This window comes from Phocoena phocoena, chromosome 1 (assembly GCF_963924675.1).
Source record: "Phocoena phocoena chromosome 1, mPhoPho1.1, whole genome shotgun sequence".
Classification (NCBI taxonomy): Eukaryota; Metazoa; Chordata; class Mammalia; order Artiodactyla; family Phocoenidae; genus Phocoena; species Phocoena phocoena.
The window spans coordinates 55805152-55828268 of NC_089219.1; the positions used below are offsets into that span (position 1 = coordinate 55805152).

General features: G+C 42.7%; 1 protein-coding gene across 1 annotated transcript in view; it reads right to left on the bottom strand.

Annotated features, from left to right (window-relative positions):
* Nucleotides 1–23117, bottom strand: part of JAK1 (Janus kinase 1) — a 138676-nt gene that overhangs the window by 27545 nt on the left and 88014 nt on the right. The window contains exons 3-9 of the mRNA XM_065877253.1: nt 22240–22438; nt 18648–18771; nt 13118–13271; nt 9539–9702; nt 7100–7442; nt 5328–5513; nt 1211–1368 (exon numbers count right to left, since the gene is read on the bottom strand). Coding sequence (XP_065733325.1) covers nt 1211–1368; nt 5328–5513; nt 7100–7442; nt 9539–9702; nt 13118–13271; nt 18648–18771; nt 22240–22438 — 1328 coding nt within the window. The remainder of the gene's footprint in view (nt 1–1210; nt 1369–5327; nt 5514–7099; nt 7443–9538; nt 9703–13117; nt 13272–18647; nt 18772–22239; nt 22439–23117) is intronic.

Sequence of the window (23117 nt, forward strand, 5' to 3'; positions counted from 1 at the left end):
GGGCAGCGAGGGTAGGCAGACAAGAAACAAACGGACACGTACATAAACTTAATATGTCAGGAGGTAATAAACGCCACTGAAGACAAATAGAGCAGAGTGAAGGAGTCAGGGAGTGCGGGGGGCAGAGGGGGAAGAGGTGTCGTTGTTTTATATAAGGTGCTTGGGGAAGACTTTACCAGTTAGGTGGTATCTGAGTGACACCTGAAGGAAGTGGTGACTGCTGAAATTCTGGAGGGAGGGTTTCCTAGACCAAGGGGAAAAGCAAGTGCCAAGGCCCTGAAGCCTAACTATAGTTGGCATATTTGAGGGACATGCTTTATTATAAAGCTCAACCCTTGCTCTGCAATTCCTTGGTGTGTCTGTCTCCCTGTGAGTCTGTGACCCTCTTCAGGCCAGGGACCACACCACTGACAAACTGCCTGTCCACAAGGCAACTGGGATCAGGAAGAAGGTGGGAACCGCTTCATGTGAAAGGTGGCTGACGAGATGCTTCCACAGATACATTTCGGTCTGGAAGAGAGACTCCAAAGAAACACAGCAGCTGTTTTCCTGTGCCTGAAGGATGGTCACACGCAAGAGGAAGCAAACTGAATCCCTGTTGCTTCAAAAGGCGGAACTCAGATGAGTAGACAGAGTTACAGGGAGGCAGACTTCAGCTCCCTATGAGGAAGGTACACATGTCTGTAACTGTCAGAGCTATAAGCTACTTGCTGCCAAGTGAAGCACTAAGTACCCCATCACCAGAGGTGTTTGAGATGCAGGTGGGACGAGATACCCAGCAAAGCCCCTCCCAACTCTAAGGCTTGGTCACCTTCACTGGGCCTTCTGGCACTGGAGGACACGCTGACTCGGGATTCTGGTACTACACCGTCTGCTGTCGAGACCTGTGCCCTGTCTTTCTTGAATCACCCAGAGCGTCTGGCACAGTAAGGAGCTAGGAAGTGTAGCACTTCTTGGTCAGCTGTGGAGAAGTGAGGGGTTCAACTATCAGGACACCCAAGGAAGGGAGAAGAAGTGAGGGGCTGCTGCAAGGACCAAGGTAAGAAATGACAGGAAGGCCTGACCAGGACAGCAGGGATGGAAAAGGGCACCAAGTAAGTATTCAGCGTAAATGCCTGATGATGCCCATGCCTGAGAAGGACACACTCCCCATCACTAACACGTGGGTTCTTTTCACACCAAAGGCAACTGAAAATGTTTTTGAACCAACCAGATTGGACCGTGACAGCCATTCTGTATGTTGTGGACGATCAACGGGGGAGCCACGTCGGTGCAGAGGTAATGATGGGCATCTGCTGTGAGCCGGAAGTAGCCGTCCACGAGGGACACAAAGGACAAGGCCTCCTCGTGGGAAGAGAGCTTCAGTTCCTGGCGAGAGAGTAGAAATGCCCATGGTTACATCACGTGCCTGCCATCTTAAGCAGCTGACTCTCTGGGGAGGTAAAGAGTGAGAAGATATTCAACACAATGAAGAATGTACAACCCCAAAGGGAAGCTCTTTTTTTTTTAAACCCCACATTTGTTTATTTATTTTTTTGGCTGTCTTGGGTCTTCGTTTCTGTGCAAGGGCTTTTTCTATCTAGCTGTGGCAAGCGGGGGCCACTCTTCATCATGGTGCACGGGCCTCTCACTATCGCAGCCTCTCTTGTTGCGGAGCATAGGCTCCAGACGCGCAGGCTCAGTAGTTGTGGCTCACGGGCCTAGCTGCTCCGTGGCATGTGGGATCTTCCCAGACCAGGGCTCGAACCCGTGTCTCCTGCATTGGCGGGCAGATTCTCAACCACTGTGCCACCAGGGAAGCCCGGGAAGCTCTTTTTGTCGATAGTAACTGCACCCCTTGCAGTTACATATAACTCTGTTCACCACACTCTTTCATCTCTTACCTCAAAACTTTTATCAGATTGAGAAACAGTGTGTGGGGGGGCGCACGGGCAGCTGTGGCAGGCAGGAGACTGTGGAGAAGCTGCCCCCCGGTCCAGATGGAAGAGGAGGCCTGAATCAAGGTGGCAGAGGTATAAAAGTAGAGGTGGGGGGGAACATAGTGTGCAGATGGCACCCTGGTCCTGGCACTACACATTATTCCTAGTTACAGAAAAAGAAACAGAGGCACAGGTGTTTCATCTCAACCAGTGTTGGTCTAGAAGGTGAAACTCCTGGATTTTAGTCCAGGAACGGTCCCAGACACAATGATAAGGTTTCTAGATTAAATCCAGGAACCTTTGAGGGTCTGGAGAAGGCAGAGAGTCTTACTCAAAGTGGGAGAGGCAAAGGTAAAAGAAGAGGAGGGAGGGAGTTTCCATGGAAGGAAGAAAAACGCCTGGAGGTGAAGACAGGTGGGGTTTTGTCTTGATCTTACAACCCTGAGCAGAGATGACCATGTGAGAGGAGCTGCGGGGTCAACCAGGAACATCTGATGAAGGAAGGTTTGTAAAGCCATGATTTAGAGCTTTGTCTCACAAGAATATTAACAAACACCTGAGCCTTCAGAGAAGGGTAAAATGACACTTGAGTATATGACTCTTTCCTTAGCACTGGAGAAAGAAGAGGCTGGTGGCAGAGAAAAGTAGACAGAGACAAGAAGACCAGTGAAGGGGGGAGGGGTGGATATACGCAACCAGACAGAATGGAGGTAAGGGGCTTAATGCGAGTTAGCTATGATGCCAAAGGAAGGGTGCTTTGGGGTTGTGAGACAAGGAGGCCAAGGGAGGGCAGGGAGGGCTACCATAGGGATGGCGATTCAGGAATGAGGCCCTGTGCTAAGTGTGCTTCCTTTTGGGTGTGACCTGGCAGGCATCTCCCTGCAGAGCCCCAAAGAGCAAACTCAAGACGGTATGGCTTGGGCAGCCCTTCACGCAGTCACATACAAACAAAAGTACGTAAGCACTTAAGTTCTCTGAAAGCGGAAGTCTGAATAGAAAGGGGAGATGTCAAGAAGATGCAGAGAGAAGAGATAAATCAAGATATGATCTGATAACATGGCAGCATCATGCTCTCCTGAAAGACCAGCAACCAAAGTACTGCTTGGAAATGCCATGGCTGGGAAGGGATGGAGGAGTGAGATAAGTAAGAAAAAGCATCACATAGTGTTAACCCACAGGTTCAGGAGCCAGCTTATCTGGGTTCAAATCTCCATATCTCTACTTGCTATTACATTTAAGCATATATAATCATCATTTTTATTCATCAAAAATTGTCAAATATTGGCAATTTCAAGTAATTTAATGTAATAGCTATATGACCTTGGACAAGTTACTTAACTTCTTTGTGCCTCAGTTTCCTCCTCTGTAAAATGGGAATAACAATATACCCACCTCATAGGGTCAATATGAAAATGAAAAGAGTTGGTATTCGTAAAGCTTTAAGGTAGGAAATACCTGGCACACAGCAGGGCTAGTATTTGTAAAGGAAAACAAGGTAACGAGGAGATCAGGTATCGATTTCTTCTTGCCTTCCCCCTGCTCTCTGCACAGCACTGTAGCCGGGCACAGAGGTGCCAGCCCCTGTGCCAGGGTGAGCACTGACTTAGACGACAGGTGCCCCATCTGGGTGCCAGACTTGACTCTGTCAGCCAGGACAGATGGGGCAGGCTCACAAAGCTCGCATCAGCTGGCTGCAGTTCCTCCTCCCCTGCCACGCATCTCCAGGGTTTGGCCATGTTGGACAGCCAGACCACAAATGGGCCAACCTCTCCCTCACTACAGTGTCCCTGGGGAAGAGAACACCGTGGAAACCAAAGCAGTGCAGGCTGGAGCTGCCCTGTGCAAGCTCCTACACCTCTCCCTAAGTCTCAGATTCCCCCCTGGAAGTGGAGCCAAAATCCTGATATCTTAAGGTCTTTGTAAGGACTAAATAAGATACTGCAGACACATCATATAACATGACTTAAGATCTATAATATGCTGAATAAATAGCATTTATTTTTATTTTCTCCCTCCCACCATTTTCCATCTCTCCACTAACATCTATATGGGCTCTTCTACTTCCTTCACGTTTTTACTACAGTTTTCTAATGAAATCAATGTATCTTTATTGTTTAAAAAAATGGGGAGGATGGGGAGAATTAAAAATTAAAATCACTCATAATCCCATCATAAACAAATAGTTGTTAATATCTGATTATTTTTCTAAGAGCATGTGTATGTATATGCATAAAATTTTTTAACAAAATTGGTTCCATTCTACCAATAGTTTTATATTCTGCTTTCTTCTATTTACGAAGCATTTTTCCGGATTTTTTTTAGTTCAGCAATTCATTTACATAATATTCTACTACTCAGATGAGTTGTGTTTTATTCTCTCGTTTTTCCTATTATCATATATGCAGGTTAGTTTCAGTATTTTGACATTGTAAATACTGCTGGGATAAACATTCTCATTCATAGACCACTGCCTGCATCTCTCATTGTTTCTAGAAGACAGGTCCTCACTTCCTATGGAGGGATTATATAGATAGTTTCAAGGCTTTTAACACATGTTTACCAAATTGCTTTCCAAAATGGTATATCAAAAAGACTAGTTACTCTAGATGTAAAAGAATGACCATCTGTCCTAAACCATATCACCAGATTCTTTCCCAGTACTGAGTGTTATGATTTTGACAAAGTATTTGCAAATTTTTAGGCAAAACATGGTACTTCCCTAGATGACTACCTTCATTGCATGGAGGAGCACCGTGTCTCACCCACCTGTCCTCCCCATGTGACGTCAGCTGTGACTTCCCCAACACAAACATGTTTATTCTGGCAGGACTCCCACTTCCCCTGCCTGTCTAGATCACGTCCTCAAGTGATACCAACAAAAGAGGAAGAGAGGCTGAACACCCCTTCCTCTGTCCGAGAGTCACTTGGCTGTGCTTGACACCATGATGAGGACTGTCATTGTGGCCAGAGCCACCGGCTGGACAGTCTGCTCAAGTGCAAAGTGGGGCTTCCCACCAACCTCATTCCAGATGACCCACACAACTCAGCAGAGAGGCTGTGCAGGAGCCCTTGGGAGAAAATGCTGACACTCAGTGATGTGGATCTTCAAATCCACTAACTTTTGTGAACTAAATATTGATGCTGAAATATCTTTGGGAAGACAGCAAATCCTGAAGCAGATACACATTTGAAGACCAAAGAAAGGCACTAGAATGTACCCAAGTAACTTAAAAACAGACATTGGTAATGTCAATGTCAGCAATAGGGACTTTCTGGCTTAAATAAGATGATCATAAGATTTTCTCTTTGGGACAGGAACCCTGAAGAACACATGCTGCATAAGTGTCCTCAGCAAAGTCTCCCTCCCAACACCAGACCCAGGCCGAACCACTTCTGAAGCAAACTTACCATTTTTTTGTTGTCCTGCTTATTAATGCTGACCACAGACTCCTTGATTACAATGTGAGTGATCTCAGGGAAGTAAGAAAAATTGTTCCACTCTTCCCGGATTTTATTTTTCTCCTCATCCTTCTTGTGTTTATTTTCCAGTTTTTTCCGTTTCAGTTTATTTTTTTCCTTTTCAACAGGAACAACCTGATAAGATACATAAAAGTGAAGTCAGCTTTCTCATTTTCTGTTGGTATTTCTCATTTTCTCCTGGCAAACCAACAGAAGGCCTGAAGCTGAGGAGGAGAAAGCCAGCGTGCCTGGATTGACAGAGGAACTGGGAGAGTTAGCACCCATGAGCCTATTTGGGTCCCCATGGGCCTATTGGTCCCATCAGGGATGCCTGGGATCCTACACCTGGAAGAGATCTTAATGAACACACTAACTAAACTCTTTACACAATCTATAACGTGCAAGCAAACTCAGGAACGGAAATAACTGCTCACTAACATGCATCTACAATCAGGTCCCCCCATTTGAACATAGGCTTTCTCCTTTTACAATCTATCACTGATTGTCTTGACTTTATAGCCATATTCAAGTTGGAATTTTCAAGAGAAGGTATGAATCCCATGCTTGGATAACCTAGGGAGTCATAAATGTCTGCACAAGCTTACGTATTTTGTGTAGCAAAGTCTTGGAGACTAGAAATCTGGGATAAGATCCTGCTTCTGCCAGTTACTTAGTTAGGTCATCTCTTTGCGCCTCCATTTCCTCATCCATAATCAGAGATCTTACATCTTCACAAGGTTCTTGGAGCAGTAGGTAAGTTCTTATTAACACAGTACCCACACTACACAGAAACACTTGAGAAGTGTTTGGCACTGTTATTTTAGCATGAAAATAAAATAGGAGTAGAAAGTAAATCTCACCTTTACTTCAATATTATTATTATTTACAATAATAATGATGATGGTAATAGCAGCTATAATAATCTGTTGAACATTTATCATATGCCAAGCTCTGTGCTAAACGACGTTCAGTTCTCTCAACACTATGAGGTAATACACTAAGTATCGCCATTTTATAGATGAATAATATGTGGCTGATATATGTGAAGTAACCCTCCCAAGGCCATGTGAGTATAAACAGTGGAGCTAGGATGTGAACCACATCTATTTAGATTTAAAACCCATGCTTTTGGACCACTCTGCTCTATTGCCTCATCCAACAAACACTTCAAAAAGAAGCTCCAAATTGCAAGAAAAATTACTCTATTTCACAGAACCAGAGGGCTAAATTCAATTCTTGGCATAATCACTATTAGTTAGCTATGACCTTGGGCAAGCTTCTTAACTTGTCTGTGCCTCTGTGTTCATCTATAAAATAGGGAAAATGGTACTATCTCTCATAGATTTGTTTTAAGGAAACATGGTAGTATCTCTCATAGATTTGTTTTAAGGAATAATTGAGTTAATACATGTAAAATGCTTAGAAAAGTACTTGGTACATGGTAAGCACTTGGTACATGTCTGCTGTTATTACTATATTATTACATATTGTGTATGTTGTTATTATATTTCTGTTTCCCTACAGAACTCAATAAATATTTATTTTAGATCTACTGCTACATGGATACAATAAAAGATGAATTATACATGGTCTCTAGCCCATGAAATAAACTCAGCTGACAGGGGTGATGAACATGCAAAGAGATAATCCCAACAGAATACACGGAACACACCATGTGACACAGGAGGCTCTGTTCTGATCAGCCACCTGTCAGCACTTACATTTGGTTTCTGCCTCCACTGGATTCCAAGATTTCCAGTCACCATCACTTCATAGCAGAGAATGTTTCCATTATCATTCGGATGGAACCGATTCATCTCATTTTCTGATGAAATCAGTAGCATGGAAGTCTCAAATATTTCAGCACCATAATGTTTTGTCAAAGTTTCCAAGGTAGCCAGGTATTTCACCTTCAGGTCATGTGTGGACACACTGCTGTCACAAATGGTCTTGTTGTTAAACTCCTTTAGGAAATCCTTGAAAACATTATTTATCCGCATCCTGGTGAGAAGGTTCCTCTGTCTGATGGACTTATTCAATGTTTCTGGAATATATCGCTTGTAGCTGAAAGTAAAACAAAAAAGTCTCTTTTTCATGTATAGGTTAGCAGAATAGTGCAGAAACAAACCTAAGTCTATAAATCTTCCTTCCCTGTGTTGCCAAATGAGAAAGAAGGGTCTACTCCCAGAGGGTCTTAGGTGGAGTAAAACTCTGAGGATGATAATCGTAAGGAGATTGGGGTGAACAGGGACTGAAAGAAAAGAGAAAAGTACATGTTCCACAGATTTTACTGAAATGGGAAATTCCTACAGGAATCATCAGATTTTCTGGGTCACAAAGGCAGGCAGCAAAATGCACTTATCTGTGTTTTTGTTTGCTAGTGTCACTGTTCCCGTGCACACTGGTGCTCACATAAACACAGTTACTAAGATTCAGCATCAGTTAGAAAGCCGTCTGGAAGGTGTCAAGAGTGATGGAAGATGTTTTGCATGCTCTACTTGCCTACCTATTTTACAGTCTTTCTATAAAGATCAAAAACTACTTTTATAAGAAATGGGAAAAACCCATAAAAGCTGATTAAATACAAAAGATTTAGTGTTTGCCATGTGCAAATGTCTCAGATATAGTAAATGGATCAACAAGTAAACTGAAAGATTAGTTACCCATCCAGGTGCTAATGAGAGAGTATCTATGACTAACAGAATCTCAGCAAATGGATATACTGCTAGAAAAGGAGCCAGCTTTAAGAAGAGTATGTACACCAAAGAAAAAGAGAACAAGTCCACTGGGGGTCAAAGTGGGGAGACCCGTCAGCCTGTTACTCCCAGGCCTGAAAAAGCACCTGGCACAGGGAAATCCCTGCCGCACAGATGGTTTCACAACCGTGGAAAACTGTGGAGTTTGAAATTTATCCCCAACAAATATTGTAATTTTTTAGATTAATGTAATAGAGAGGAAAATCAGAGGAGAGTTATCATTTTTTACTTCAGCCTCATGAAAAAATAAAGAGGAGGTGCCCAGAGCAAAAGCCACAGAAAACAGAGAAAGTAGCAGAACAGCATATGTCTTATCAGTCCCTCCATTTCTGAGGAGCAACTTGTGATCTGCTCCAGACTCTGGTCAAGGGCAAGGAGATACAAGAAGTAACCTTATGAGAAGATCCATGCCACCTATCACAAATAACACCACTATAAATAATTCCCTCTTTAAAATGAGACTGTCTTATGACAATCACAATAGCTCACTGATTTAAAAATTATATTTCCAGACGTCCCTGGTGGTCCAGTGGTTAAGAGTCTGCACTTCCACTGCTGGGGGCACAGGTTTGATCCCTGGTGGGGGAACTAAGATCCCGCATGTGGCACAGTGCGGTCAAAAAAAATAAAATAAAATAAAAATTATATTTCATAGATGGGTGGGAGTTATGCAGATTGAATATTCCTTCACAAAGACTTGATCACAAATGATAATTTTAAGTAAATACAGTTTTCTTAAGGTAACAGTTGATTGTGCTTCACATCAGAAGTAATGGCTCTCTAGTGAACTAGTTCTGGCTGGGAATGAAAGCACCTGCCTGTAGAACTATACTGAGAAGGATTTTAGGACAGATCCAGCACAAAAGGAAAAAGTTCAGTGATAGATGGCAATGCCCAGCATGGGCAGAGAGGAAGGGGGAGGGCATGCAGGCCACTAATTTGACTGGCACCCCAGCTCAGAACTGTCACCCTAGTACAAATTTCTGAGGTCATCAGCCAACATTCAAAATCAGGACACAGTTATAATTGTGCTACCTTTCATAAATATTCTAAAGATGAGTTGCACTCTGCAGAGAGCAGTAGTCAGCCAAAAGCTGGCAGTAGTTAAACTGAGATATATGAGGGGCTTCCCTGGTGGCGCAGCGGTTGAGAGTCCGCCTGCTGATGCAGGGGACGCGGGTTCGTGCCCCGGTTCGGGAGGATCCCACATGCCGCAGAGTGGCTGGGCCCATGAGCCATGGCCGCTGAGCCTGCGCGTCCAGAGCCTGTGCTCCGCAACGGGAGAGGCCACAGCAGTGAGAGGCCCACGTACCACAAAAAAAAAAAAAAATCCCGAGATGTATGAAAACATACAAAAATAACACCATCCCCACAATCAATTCTTTAGCCAGCAGGAAGGCTTACCTGATGTCCTTGGGAAGTTCTGGCAACTGCATCTTCTTCATCATGGCATAGTGGGAGATGGCCAGGACGGCCATTCCCAGACACTCGTTCTCAATATCATGCCCATCCTGCTCCGTCTTGGGGTCTCGAATGGGAGCCAGGCATTTGACCAAATCATACTGTCCCTTTGGAGCAGAGGTGAGAAGAAATGAACCACCACTTAAGTTTCAAGAGTCCACTCATGTTTCTGATCTTGAGAGGAAGGTTCCACACACAGGGAGGTGCTACCCAATAAGCAGTACAGCAGTGAGACTAACGAGATTTAGAGTTTCTCTGGCACCAAAGTTCTTTCTCAACAGCTGGGCATGAAGGGGCTTGGGAAAGGTCTCCCCAGGTTAATTCATTCGTTTAATAAATACTCACTGTGCACTATGCTGGGTGCTGGTGAACAGTATGAACACATGAAGCCCTTCTGTGGGGCTTCCCATGTAAGTGATGATGAAAAGCAGCATGTACTAGGCTTGGGCTGCACCAGGGCATGGGACGTGACAGCTGTCTGGAGTTTGATTATTTGTTAACTCCACAACAAACCGGTGTATAAATGACAGAGCACCACACGCCCTTCTGATGTAGATTTACAGAAAGGAGAAGGAATCCAGATTCTACACTGCATCATTACCACACGTAAGTTTTTTCAACATCTGCTGTTCAAGTTTCCGGTAGTGGAATGCATCACCAAAATACACCCCCTCACTCACTGAGGCACGCCACATTCCACGAGCCAATGAGGGCTGCTAGGTCCCCTTTATTAAGCCCTAAACTGAGTGCCAGGCACTGTGCGAGGTTCCTCTCATTTACTATTTCACTTATTCTTTACAACAGCCCTATGAGGGGGATGCTAACATCATCATCTCTGCCTAACAGCTGAGAAATCTAAGGCACCAAAAGGTTAAATAACTTCATTCACTCACTTGGTAATCATTGATTAACAAGAACCAATTACGGGCCAGATGTTATTCTAGGTGCTAGGGATACAGCAGTTAACCAAACCACATCGCTGACCTTACGGAGATTTCCAGGAAAGAAAGAAGAACAAACAAACAAAAATATATAACATCAAGTAGTTACCAAAACCAAAGTCAAGTAGAAAGAATACTGTGGGAGCTGGGGACCTAGTGAGTGGTGGGGTAGAGGGTCAGACCAGACGTGACTGCAGGGCTACAGCTCTGCAACACTGTGCTACAGTCAAACTCAGTCTTTAAAGCTCACCGACTGGAAGTGTACACAGCTCTTAGGATTGGGACCTCGTTAGCCTTTCACCAGCTCAAAAAGAGGCAGACATGAAGTATGGGGGTGGTATTCCTATATAAGGAAGACACTCACTTTCCCTGAAGCAACTTTAGTTTAGTGGGTTTTGGACGGAGGGTTCTAACTGCTGCAGTTCCCCCTTTTCCCCAAGATAGGACTTCTTGTTTCTCTCAGTAAGAAAAGGACACTGACCACTTCTACAAACTACCAAGGACCAACAACAATCATCTCCACCAGCAATGTGCGAAGAGGAGAACAAAATCTGAAACCATTTTGTCTGGCTGTGATTTTCTGTCAATATCACTGTACAACTACCTCAAGTAACTCATTCCTGAAGCTCTGAAAAGTCAGGTTCTAATGTAATACTTACTCTTGAAGTATGGTGCACTCTTTTTTTTTACACTTCCTCTCCCAAAAAAGTAAAAGAATCAATCTCAGAAATGAATATAGGAGGGGTGGGATAGGGAGAGTGGGAGGGAGGGAGACGCAAGAGGGAAGACATATGGGAACATATGTATAACTGATTCACTTTGTTATAAAGCAGTAACTAACACACCATTGTAAAGCAATTATACCCCAATAAAGATGTTTAAAAAAAAAAAAAAAAGAAATGAATATATGTAAAACTGGGAGACTGAATTCAAAAAGACCAATCTGAAAATGGCCAGTTCACTTATTTTTTCCACACAGTATCTGCCCAGGGCTGTGCCCTGTCCCATTTCTCTACTGTCTCTGAGGCCAGTCCTCAGGTATATTAAGGAACGTGGATAGTGTGCAATCAACAACTAAAGCTGTACAAGAGAATACAACTGTGACACATAACCCACACATGTAAAAGTACATCCTAAGGAAATAATAAACAGAACACATATTAGACGTATGTATGAGGCTGTTTTGTAACAGTGATAGCATAACAGGGGAAAAAAATCAAGAAAAACCAAACGCGTTCAGAAACAAGGATTAGTTAAATAAAGGCTGACTTCTCCTCTGGATTCCAGTCTCACGCTCGATTTCCTAGCCGAATCTCCACTTGTGTATCTCACAGGTGTCTCCAAAAGAGAGCTCCCAATTCCCACCCCTTCTCCAGCCTGCTGCTCCCAGTCTCCCTATGCAGGGAATCACTCCGTTATCTACCAAACACTGCCCAAAATAAATCTCAAAATTCTCTTTGATTCTTCAAATATCCTCACCTTCCACATCCAACTCATAAGCAAATCATAACAAATCCATCTCCAAAATTAATCTCAGAATCACCCATTTTTCTCCAACTCTACTGCCACTACACTGGTGCTACTGGCATCTAAGGAGAGGAGGCCAGGGGTGTGGATAAATATTCCACAATCCCTTACAACAAAGAATTAACCAGCCCAAAGTGTCAGCAGTGCTGCTTCTGAAAAGCTTTGCTCTACTCCTCCCTTAGAATTGCAGACACTTTTTTATTCTTCAAAGTTCAGTATAAATGCCACCTCTTTAGAGGGATCTTCTCTGATCACGCTATTTAAATTAGGTCTCCCCATTCAAACCTCCCTCCCCATATGCTCTATGACAAAGGCCTTTTTCTTCATAGCACTTTTCCCAATTTCTTGTGTATTATCTATGTATCATTTTATCTGCTTGTTTTGTTTGTCCAACTCGATTATATGTCTGGTGCTTGCAGAGACCATGTCTGTCTTGTTCACCGCAGTTTCTGCAGCGCCTTAGCAAAAAGTACACAGACACTCAGAACAATAACATATCTTCAAAAACTACATAGTGCATAATACATATCTGCATGATAAAATCAGGAAGCACATATACAAAAATGTTAGTTATCTCAGGGTAATGTAATTTAGGTGACTTAACCTCTCTTTCTGGCTTTCTTCTAGTGTCTTATTGTTCTACCCTGCCACCACTGTGACTCAGAGTGGCCACCTCCTTCCTCTCTGTGACTGCTGAGAAGTACCTTCGTGATTAGCCCTGCTGAACTACACCTTCCCTCACTTATAGCTCCCCTCTGCTCTCTGCACAGGAGGCACTGTAGACACAAACTGAAATGGTAGGAGGGGGGAAAAAGAAAGGAATGGGGAAGAAGTAAAGCCCAAAAAGCCCACAAGTGGGATAAACAGCCGGTTGGATGCTGAACTGCCTTCCCCCTCCTCACCTGGGGCAAGTCCAGGGTTGGTGAGAACTACCCATGGAACAGGCCATAAAGCATCTTAGCTGCCACCATGGTCGGCTGCGCCAGGGAATCTGACCCCTACCATGTCTAACCCACCCCACGAACTCCAGGCTCTCCCGGGCCCAACATCTTACCTGAGCAAACAGATACTCCAATGAGCTGGCGTCAAGGAGAGGGGTTGCATCTGGAACTTTTTTTTTCTCGTAGCTATTCTTCTGCTTCTTTGGAGAATGTCGCCATACTGACTGCTCGTTATCATTGGTCCCGTGCCAGTTGGTGAAATAGAACCTGTAAGGCAGGAAGATGCATGTTAACTGTGGGAAAGGGGACCCTGGCATGCGTGGGAGAGGCATCCTGGTTCTACCCAGAGCGATCAGTGCCAGAGGTTAAACTTCCCTGAGAAGTAAACAAACAAACCTTTCATCTGTGTAGCGCTTCACTGTTTATAAGGTCCTTTTCTTTTCATTCTTACAAGCACTCTGTGAAGAGCATACTGCCAGAACCTCATCTATGACTCAGGGAGATAAAGTGACTTCCTTAAAATCACAAAGTAATTTCCACTCCATCTTCCTAGATAGGAAAACACTGCTGTCTAGAACTAGATGCTAGACAACTCCCAGCAACTCCCTCCACTGTTAGTAACGCCAGCCTGCCTTGAATCCAAGACCTATTTCACAGTTTAACATTTCTGAAATCTAGTTTCATCATACAGTCAAGACATACCGTTAATGTAGCAGTGTTTCCTAATTCTCAGATGGCTGTTACTGACACTTTTTATCTTACAATGAACAAAGTTTTAAAACAGAAGAAATATACAAACACTACTACAAGCATCAGCTGCAGTGCCCTGAACTAATAAATGCTTCATATACATTATGCTATTTAATGCTTACAGCAACTGTACAAGGTATGTTTCACTGTTTCCATTTTATAGATGAGGAAAACTGAGGTTCCTAGAGGCTAGGTCACCTAAGACCACAAGCCTGTTTCCTCCACTACTACTTTCCTCTGTCATCTGTAAGAGAAACATAATGAGTTCTGGAATGTGTGAAAGTGACTGAGCCAAGCTGATCCAGGCCAGCTCTAGGCTACAGACTCAGAGGGTACCTGGGTCTCTCTCCCTTGACATGCCCATGTGCTGATGAAAAACCACCACGGCATGGAGAAGGAACATATAAAACCTCCCAAAAAGGAGCTGCCGTTAAACTCAGATATCTGTCAGTGAGCTCTATTTGCAGAGCCTAGGGCATGCCAGGTCCTGGGCCAGGCTCTGGAACACAAGGGGTTCTCAGGCACAGTCCCTGCCTGCTGTGAATTCCCTGTCTGTAGCCAATCAGTTAAATCCAGGGGGAACATCTCATAAATAGGGCTACACTGTGACTTCCATGGACCCCACACAGTTTTCCTTTCCTCCATAAAAAAAAATATTAAAGTTATATTTTACAACTATGTTGGTATAAAGATGAATATAATCCAAGCTGGATTATTTTTTTCCCTGATTTTAATAAAATTAAAACACTTCTGTGGACCCCTAATAACATGATGAGCCCAAGGCATTGTGCCTCACAGATAAGTTTTTCTTGAACATGAGTGTCTCAGATAAGGTGTCAAAGGAGTACCAAGGAGGAAGAAGTTGCTGCCACTGCCAGGGGATGTGGCAGGGAAGGGTAAAGTGTTGGGGAAGGGAGTTGGGACTAGGATAAATAAATATCAGGCTATGGAGTCTGGACCATACACAGAAGGCAGAGGAAAGACTGAGCCAAACTGATGTGAGGCAAGATCCCACTGGAAGAAAGCCCCACAGAAGATGGACTGAAATGAGAGAGGCCAAGAGACAAGCGGGCGCCTAAGGCAGCAGCCTGGGCAATGCCGTGAGGTTTGTGAGGGCAGAGGCCTCAGTGCCTTGCTCATCACGAAATCCCCAGCGCCTGGCATAGAACAGGTGCTTAATACATGCTTGTTGGATGCAGAAACAGCAAATGAATGACCTAACTCAAGAAGCAGCAATTAAAATGGAAAGGATGGATAAGAAGTTACTTTAAAGGTAAAAATCAACATTTTACAACTTTCAAGTGATTCTATACAGCCCATCTTCCACAAAACTCACAGAAATGACTGAAAATTTGACTGTGGCCTTTGGCATCTCTCTCTCAGACAGAAAGAGCCACGTATCCACAGAGTCCACATGCACCATAAACCACAGCTGCAGGACTGTCCCCGCACCTTCCCACGTGAGAGTAGAAGCCTGAGGCTCTCAGCTGACAAAGAGGCCAGAATTCATGCTGCCCCCAGGCTGAGGAGCCTGCTCTTCAAGGGAAGAACAGAGCAAGGTGGGGAGGACTCCTCCAGGATCGGTTGCCCCGAGCAGGCAGAAAGTAAGAGGTGAACCAGCCCTACCAGCTGAGCAGACACAGAAAATCTGACACTGGGGCAGAAAAAGATGGACAAGGCCATGGCCAACTCCTCTGACTGCTGAGGGAAATCCAAAATGGAGAGTTCTCTTCATTCATACAATAATCTAGTGATCTACTGTAAGTTCCAGGGGGTCTGCCTGGGAGGATACAGGTGAGAGGGTCTAAATGGGATGATTAAGAGAGTAGCTAACAGGGCCCAACATACTCTCTCGGGGCTGAAGAAGGACATTTTCTGAGGTTGCTGTCTGAGCCCTGTGAGACTAGCCTTGCCTTGGAAGCCTTTAGGTAAGATGTTCAGACAAGATAAGGCAATGTGCAGCTTCTCCACTACAGAAAGGCTGAAGGAAGCCTAAAACAAGGCTGGATCTCTGGAAATTGCCTATAGTCAAAGGCTGACAGCTCTCTATTTAATAAGACAATAAAAAGAAAAAAAACTTTAGATCAGTTAACTGCCAAAATCAACATCTTCCATAAGCAACAAGCATATATTGTATAGCACAGGGAAATATAACCATTATTTTGTAATAACTTTTTTTTTTTTTTTTACGCGGGCCTCTCACTGTTGTGGCCTCTCCCATTGCGGAGCACAGGCTCCGGACACACAGGCTCAGCGGCCATGGCTCATAGGCCTAGCCGCTCCATGGCATGTGAGATCTTCCCAGACCAGGGCATGAACCCGTGTCCCCTGCAGCAGCAGGCGGACTCCCAACCACTGCGCCACCTGGGAAGCCCTATTTTGTAATAGCTTTAAATGGAGTATAACGTACAAAAATACTGAATCACTATGTTGTACATATGAAACTAATATTGTAAATCCACTACACTTCAAGAAAAATAAATAAATGTAACAACAGGGAATGTTTCAAGGAAAAAAAAAAAATCAACATCTTCCTAATCGCTAATAAGACAAAACTAGTAAGTACACTGAAGACAGAAATTGTGTGCCCCTTTCAAAATTAATTATTAAACTTGGGCCAATTCCTGATACTACAACATGCTAAAGGAAAAAAATTAAGAATGATCTAAATAAATGTAGTATGACAGCTGCTGATATTCCTTTGCAGAATGATGTGGAAGAACACTGCAGGAAGGAAGGAGGGAGGGAAAGATTATCCCCCTTATTGGTGGGACAGACAGACCTGCCAATAAGAGATATGCCTTCCTTGCAGGTTTTTGAGAAAATTATATTACAGATGATTACATATTCTAAGTTTGGGTACAGCTATTATATACAACGAATTCTCTTCAGGGTTCTATAGAACGTTACTAATGGATAGTAAAATTCATTTAGATGATAAAGCAAGAAAACTTTTTTTTCTTAAAAAGGAATAAAGAATATGCTTGTCTTATATTAAGATACATTACAAAACAATAGCTATCAAAATTATCTAAAAGCAGAAAACTATAATTAAAGTACAAGAACACAGAGCTGGGATTCCACTGAAATAGTCACCAACATTTATTTTCGTGTTACACCTTTTTTAGTGGTGAGATGCTGAGGTTTCAAAATTATGTAGTTTGTTGTAATGCAAATGTTTTAGCTTAGGGTGGGATCTTTTTTTCCAAGTTCAAAGAGCTTGTGGTAACAAAGCAATATCCTGTTGAAGCCCAATGTCAGGTACAAAGTCAAGGTGCCAAAAATGAGGCAGCCATGCACTTCCTGGCAGCTAACATAAACAGGGAGCTGGCAAAGACAGCTTTTAATCATGAGGCAGTCACATGACCAGCAAAGACGAAGGCCTCAAAGAGGATTCTAATGCTAACAAGACAAGTCACTATGTGTGTAACTGTGAGTAACTCACTTTTCTTTTTTGGACATCAGTTTCCCCCTAAAAAATTGGAAGAACTGAATCAGGCAAACTCAGATGTCTTCCAAGTCCCAGATTCTACCATTCTAGATTCTGAGCCAAGTGGAAAAACCTAGAGGGAAAGAACTAGAACTCAATGAGATGCCCCACTCCCTAGACTTCGAGCTGCAAATACATGTTTCAATGCTGGGTCACAGAGCCAACCCCCAGGCCACAGAAAGCTAGATTACACTCTGAAAAACAAATCCAAATATAGTCGGAAGGCTCAGCTGGGTGGGGTGAACGTTTCCCTAAATCTGGGGCGTGAAATCTCACGTGACACACACCTCTCCTCTTAAGGTGAGACCGTGGGTGAGTACAGAGAGAAGAGGAAAGTCAGCCCCAGGATGATTATCAAAGAACATAGATCTGGTTCAGCTTCCGCTGAGAAAAACACCCAGGCCACTGTGAAATGGTAACAACTCTACTGACGCCCCAGAGTAAATAGCAGCTAAAATACTGAGGGCCTCTGAGATCTCCAGGGCTTTTCCAGCATGACCCGGCGTACCATTAGCATTTGAGCTAACCCACTGACTTAATCACATCTATGTACATTAAGATTCTTTTCAGATATGATTCGCCCTGTTTATAATAGGGTGAATTTATAAGCTTCTCTGCTAAATATACGTGTGAAAGTATGCTTAGCTAGTATCTAACGAACATACTTTCAATTCTAGGTACAGAACAAACACACTTATAAACTCAAGAGACTACAGTGGTAGTACTGACTGCCTGTGCCACCTTGGGAGACTACGTGACATTTAACAAAGTCTACAATATGGGAGAAAAGGCAAGTAAGTACCCACCAGAAGAAAAATTACAGACCCAATAGATAAAAATCCTCAGGGAGTGGATCAAAACATTCACCTCTTTAGAACAAGACCAAGCTAGGATTTCTAGGTTTCCACTTCAGGCAGTGTTTCTCAAGCTCTCTAGCTGCAACTTTTAGTAAGAAACATATTTATTTTATCATGACCTAGTACATACAGACAGATTACATATCTCAAACTGAAGTTCTAAAAAACAACATTCTTAGGATATGTATATATGATGATATTATCTGTCCTCATCTATTTCTCTCTTTTAAAAAAAATCCTGGTCATAACTCACTAAATTAAACTCATATCCATGATTCACTGAATGAAAAACTCTGCTGTAGGACACTAATTCTATTCAAAATACCCTCTGCATCATAATGATTTCTTTTCTAAAATGTGGCAGAGGAAGGTGGTCAAACTCACCTTGAATTGTTTTCCAAATACTGAAGAAGCCCTTTCTCATACCAAGCAAATACAAAACTTACAAGTTATAAAAATGACTACAATACTTCTTGGTAAGTGAATCAGGGCTCCAGGCTAACCGTTGCCCGTCCCTGCATGAGGGAGCCCAGCAGGCACCCATACCTCATCCGGTAGTGGAGCCGGAGTGACATCTTGTCGTCGACGGTGATGGTGCGATTCGGAGCATACCAGAGCTTGGTGTTCTCATCATACAGGGCAAAGAGGTTGTGACACAGAGGAGATATACCTGGGGAAAAGTAAAGAACACATCAGAAAATTAAAGACAGATAAATCTGGCCATCTGTTTCCAAAGCACAACATATGCAAAGACCAAAAATTCTCTTAGCCAAAAAGAATCTACGTCATATTCGCATCCTCTTAGGGCCAAATACAACTTCCAACCATGTTCAATCAGGCAGTTTTAAACAAAATAATAAAAAATTATGGCTCCCCAGGAATATATACTATAGCTCCTGGCAAACCAGGTTAAAACCATTTGAAAATAAAAGTCTAATAATATTTCTCATTACAGTGTCTATGACAGAGTCTTACCAAATCCTGCTTCAAAGAAAAAAAGGCCATCTGAGAGGTTTCCAGATACCACCTGATGTGCACCTTGTTAATCACAGTGAGAAACATTCTTAGAGTTTGAGAAATCCCTAATCTGTCTCCTACAGAAAATGTTTAACCAGTTCTAACACACTGTGATTACACATTAAACATGTGAACAAGTTCCTGGCAGTAGCACATGAAATGTGTGTTAGAATAAATAACCAAAGTGATTTCTATCAGTGATTAAAATCTATTGCCATTAATAACAATACACTTAAGTACTCTGTATGGTTATCAAAAATATCAAAAATATTTTTTATTGGTAGCAAGAACATATATGCTTACAAAAGGTGGTCCAACAGTGCTCCCTTGCTTCCCTACCTAACTGCCTCCTTTGATACAAGAATGTTCAAAAAGATAAGGGAGATGATGAAGCCGGGAGAGTACCTTTCCACTCACTTCTGAGCCCATGATTAAAATTACACAGACCTGTAATCTGAAAGTGTCAGGGGAGATAGGAGAACGATTGCAAGTAATCAATCATTGCTGATATTTTCATGTGTGGTCAGGCCTCAAACTAAGATACAATGAACTTAAAAGCAAAAAAACATGGGAGAACATGAGGTAGCTGGCACTTGTTTCCCAACTCAGACATCTGAAGTGAGACTGACACTGACTGGGACCCCGGCTGGCCCTGCTCACCTAGGCAGGGACTCTCTCCAACGCACATGCTAAGTTAAGAAGTTACAGCTTTCTTGTCATCTTCATGCCTCTGCTGAATTCCTCAACTCCTGCTTCTCAAGATATTTGGGAGTTACCCCTTCAGAGTTACACTCCTCCATGTAACAGAGAAGATGGAGCTAAATTTCAAAGAGCATTTTCCCTTGGGAAAAATGGCAAATGGCTTTGGGATCCAGTATTATCAGGACTATGTTTCAGGTAAACAGTAGATTTTCATTCATAAATTGGCTTCTGTGGACTGGCCTAGAAATCTAGCTTGTCTTTATACATATCCATATTTGAATGTGAAACATACATATTTGAAGAATAATTTATCTATAATCATGGATAGGTCTATAATTCTACCACAGGTCTGATTCAAACAATATTACTACTTAAAAATAGGAAGATGAAAGATACCGTTTATATAAAAGTACTGAAAAATAATAACAATACTAACATTTACTGAGGGCTTCGTATCAGGCATCAGGCTAACACACATCTATTACTTTTTAATTCTCCTAACACTTAATGTGGTTAAGTATTATTTTTGCCATGTTACAGGTAAAGAAACTGAGATTTAGTCTGATTCAGGGTTACTCAACTAGTAAAATCCAGGGCTGGCATTCAAACCTAGATAGAGGTACTGAGGGGGCAAATAATGAGAGCTAAAAGAACAAAAATTTACCATATATTGGTGAAAAATGAGGAAGTATACAGACCCCAGAACATCATGCACTATAATAATAGCTACAAGAATCTGTGGTATTCTGTATTCATCTATTTTTAAAATTTATTAATTTTTGCAACAATCCCCTGAGTTGGTTACAAAAGATAATACTCATTCTCTACAGACTGGGCTTAAAAACTGATGCCCCAAATTGACCCTGAGCCCAGAGTAACAGGATACAGGGGCTGTGTCTGTCTTCAGATTCACAGGCTCTCCCCCTCATCTCCTTTAGCAGCAATTCCTCTACCTCTCACTAACTGCAGCCCAACAATTCTGTACAAATGATCCTTGCTAACAAACTAAGGTTTATACTTGCTATGCTGATGGCAAGAAGCTTGGCTAAGAGAATAAACACTATAAACCAAATCTCAAGGTAAAGGGGAAAAAATGCCTTAGAAACACCAATTTACATCTAGTTGTTTTGCTAATTACAAATACTTTTAAAGCTGCTGTCCAAAGCTGGTTCCTTACCTACTCTGCTATCTAGTCAAAGTAACTCTAAAATATTAATGCATTTTCCCCATAATAATCTGTAACTCAGCCAACTTTATCTAGTGTTATGTTTAGTCAGTAAGGATCTACTACATTCTTCCCTATAGCACCAACCTCTCCCCTTTTATTGGAACTCTTGTATTTAAAGCATTTTAAGCAGAAAGACATTATCAGGAAGAAAATGGGTTTTCTAGACAAGCTGTATTACAAACAAGGTAGCTGATTCTTGAAACAACCATACTATCCCCGCAGAGTTGTTCTGAGGACTAAAGATGATATAAGTAAAGCATGGATCAGACTATCTGCCATCATGGCTAGTTAATCTATCATCATGAAATGAGTTGATTTTTTAAAAACAGCTTTACTGAGATGTAATTTACATACCATAAAGTCCACCCATTTTAAGTGTACAGTTCAACGAATTTTAGTATATTTACAGAGTTGTATAACCACCACCATGATCTACGTGGATCAGATCTTCAGTTTCTATGAATTAACGTTACCTGTCATTTAAAAGCAGGTCGGCAAAAATTGCTAATGACTCCAAGTTTAAAGGATAATGAAGGGCTTTATTTTGTTAGTCAGTTTGGTTTCCTACCTTCTAAGGGCAATAGGCTAACTTTAGTAAGACAAGCCTCACTTTAAAAAAAGAAAAAAGAAAAAACGATTGTCTTGTTCACAGCCTCACTGTCCTTCCTTTTCACAACTTGGCAATCTGACCAAGCCACAAAGTGACACTTAACTTCTCCCTTCAACTTAGTGTCACGTTGCAGGGGCAGGGGGCAGGGAGGGGGGTGTCAGGCAATAAGGAGGCAGGTCATGGTAGCATAAGGACAGACCACACTTTTCAGAAGTTTTAAACAATTAATATATTGAGAGATGGCACTTCTGAGCTTGTAACTTTGTGCCAGGCGCTTCACTCATTTAGTGCTGATATTATTCCAATTTCATAGATATAGGGGAAATCAGAAAACTGAGCATCGTTCCCTGGTATCCCTGTAGCTCATTAGTGACAGAGCAGGAATAAGCTACTTTGCAGCAAAGAAAGTGAAAAGTGAAACTCTCAGAATTAAATTCACTGGCCTAAGGTCAAATGCAAGTCAGTGGCAGAGGCAGGGCAGAACGAATGGCTCCCAGAGCCCACACCTCTCTCCACTCAGTGGAGGTGTGGGGGCAGAGACACGGGGACCTGCTGGGCCCTGGGCAGCTGCCGGTACTCACAGCATTCCTGCGCCGCCCTGATGCACAGCTCCTCCGCTGTGTACTCTCCGCCGCCCAACCGGAGGGGCTCCCTGTCCGACAGATAGAAGAGCACTTCCACCCCTGGCTCAGGGGCCTCCAGATTCACGTCAGTCTTCTTGGAGCTCCTCATTTTAGCACAGAAAGCCATGGCATTGCAGTCCTCTTTTATATTTAAATACTGTAGTGGAAGGAAAATGAGACTATGCGGTCATTCTATGGTGCTAAAAGCACTAAGTAGTGAAAGAGTGTTTTGAAGGTAAGCAAGCCGAAAGATATGGTATTGGATAAGTACCTCCCCCTGCCTCTTTCCTCCCTGAAAATCAAATGTACCAGAGCTCACAGCAGGTACAATCATGGGAAGTAATCAATTATGCACGCTCATGAATTATGGTTAAGACCATATTGTCAAAAATCAGAGTAATTTTAGACATGACCTGAATTTATTTTCTGTATTTGCACACAAGTTGTAGTTGAAAAATGTGCCTCATTCTGGAACCACTGATGTTAACATTACTAATATTCCTGTTACCTCTACCGGAATCATTTAACTTTTGAATAGACCTACTGGCACAAATTACACTGTCTTTTACTTTTATGTCTACCTCCCAGTAAACGGCAAGCTCGGGGAGGGCATTAACCATCCTTACCTATTTTCATGCCCCTAGAGCCTAGCCCAGGCTGGCTCTGAAATAGTACACACAAAAGGACTACCGATTCATGTTCATAAGCCACATGAATGGGTCATGAGAATTAATGAGTGGAGCCGGGTCCCTTCACCCCACGGACAGGCAGGACGATGGGCAGCACTTTGTGGCACCAGAAAGTAAGCGAGAAGCTTTGCTTTGAAAAGGTCAGAA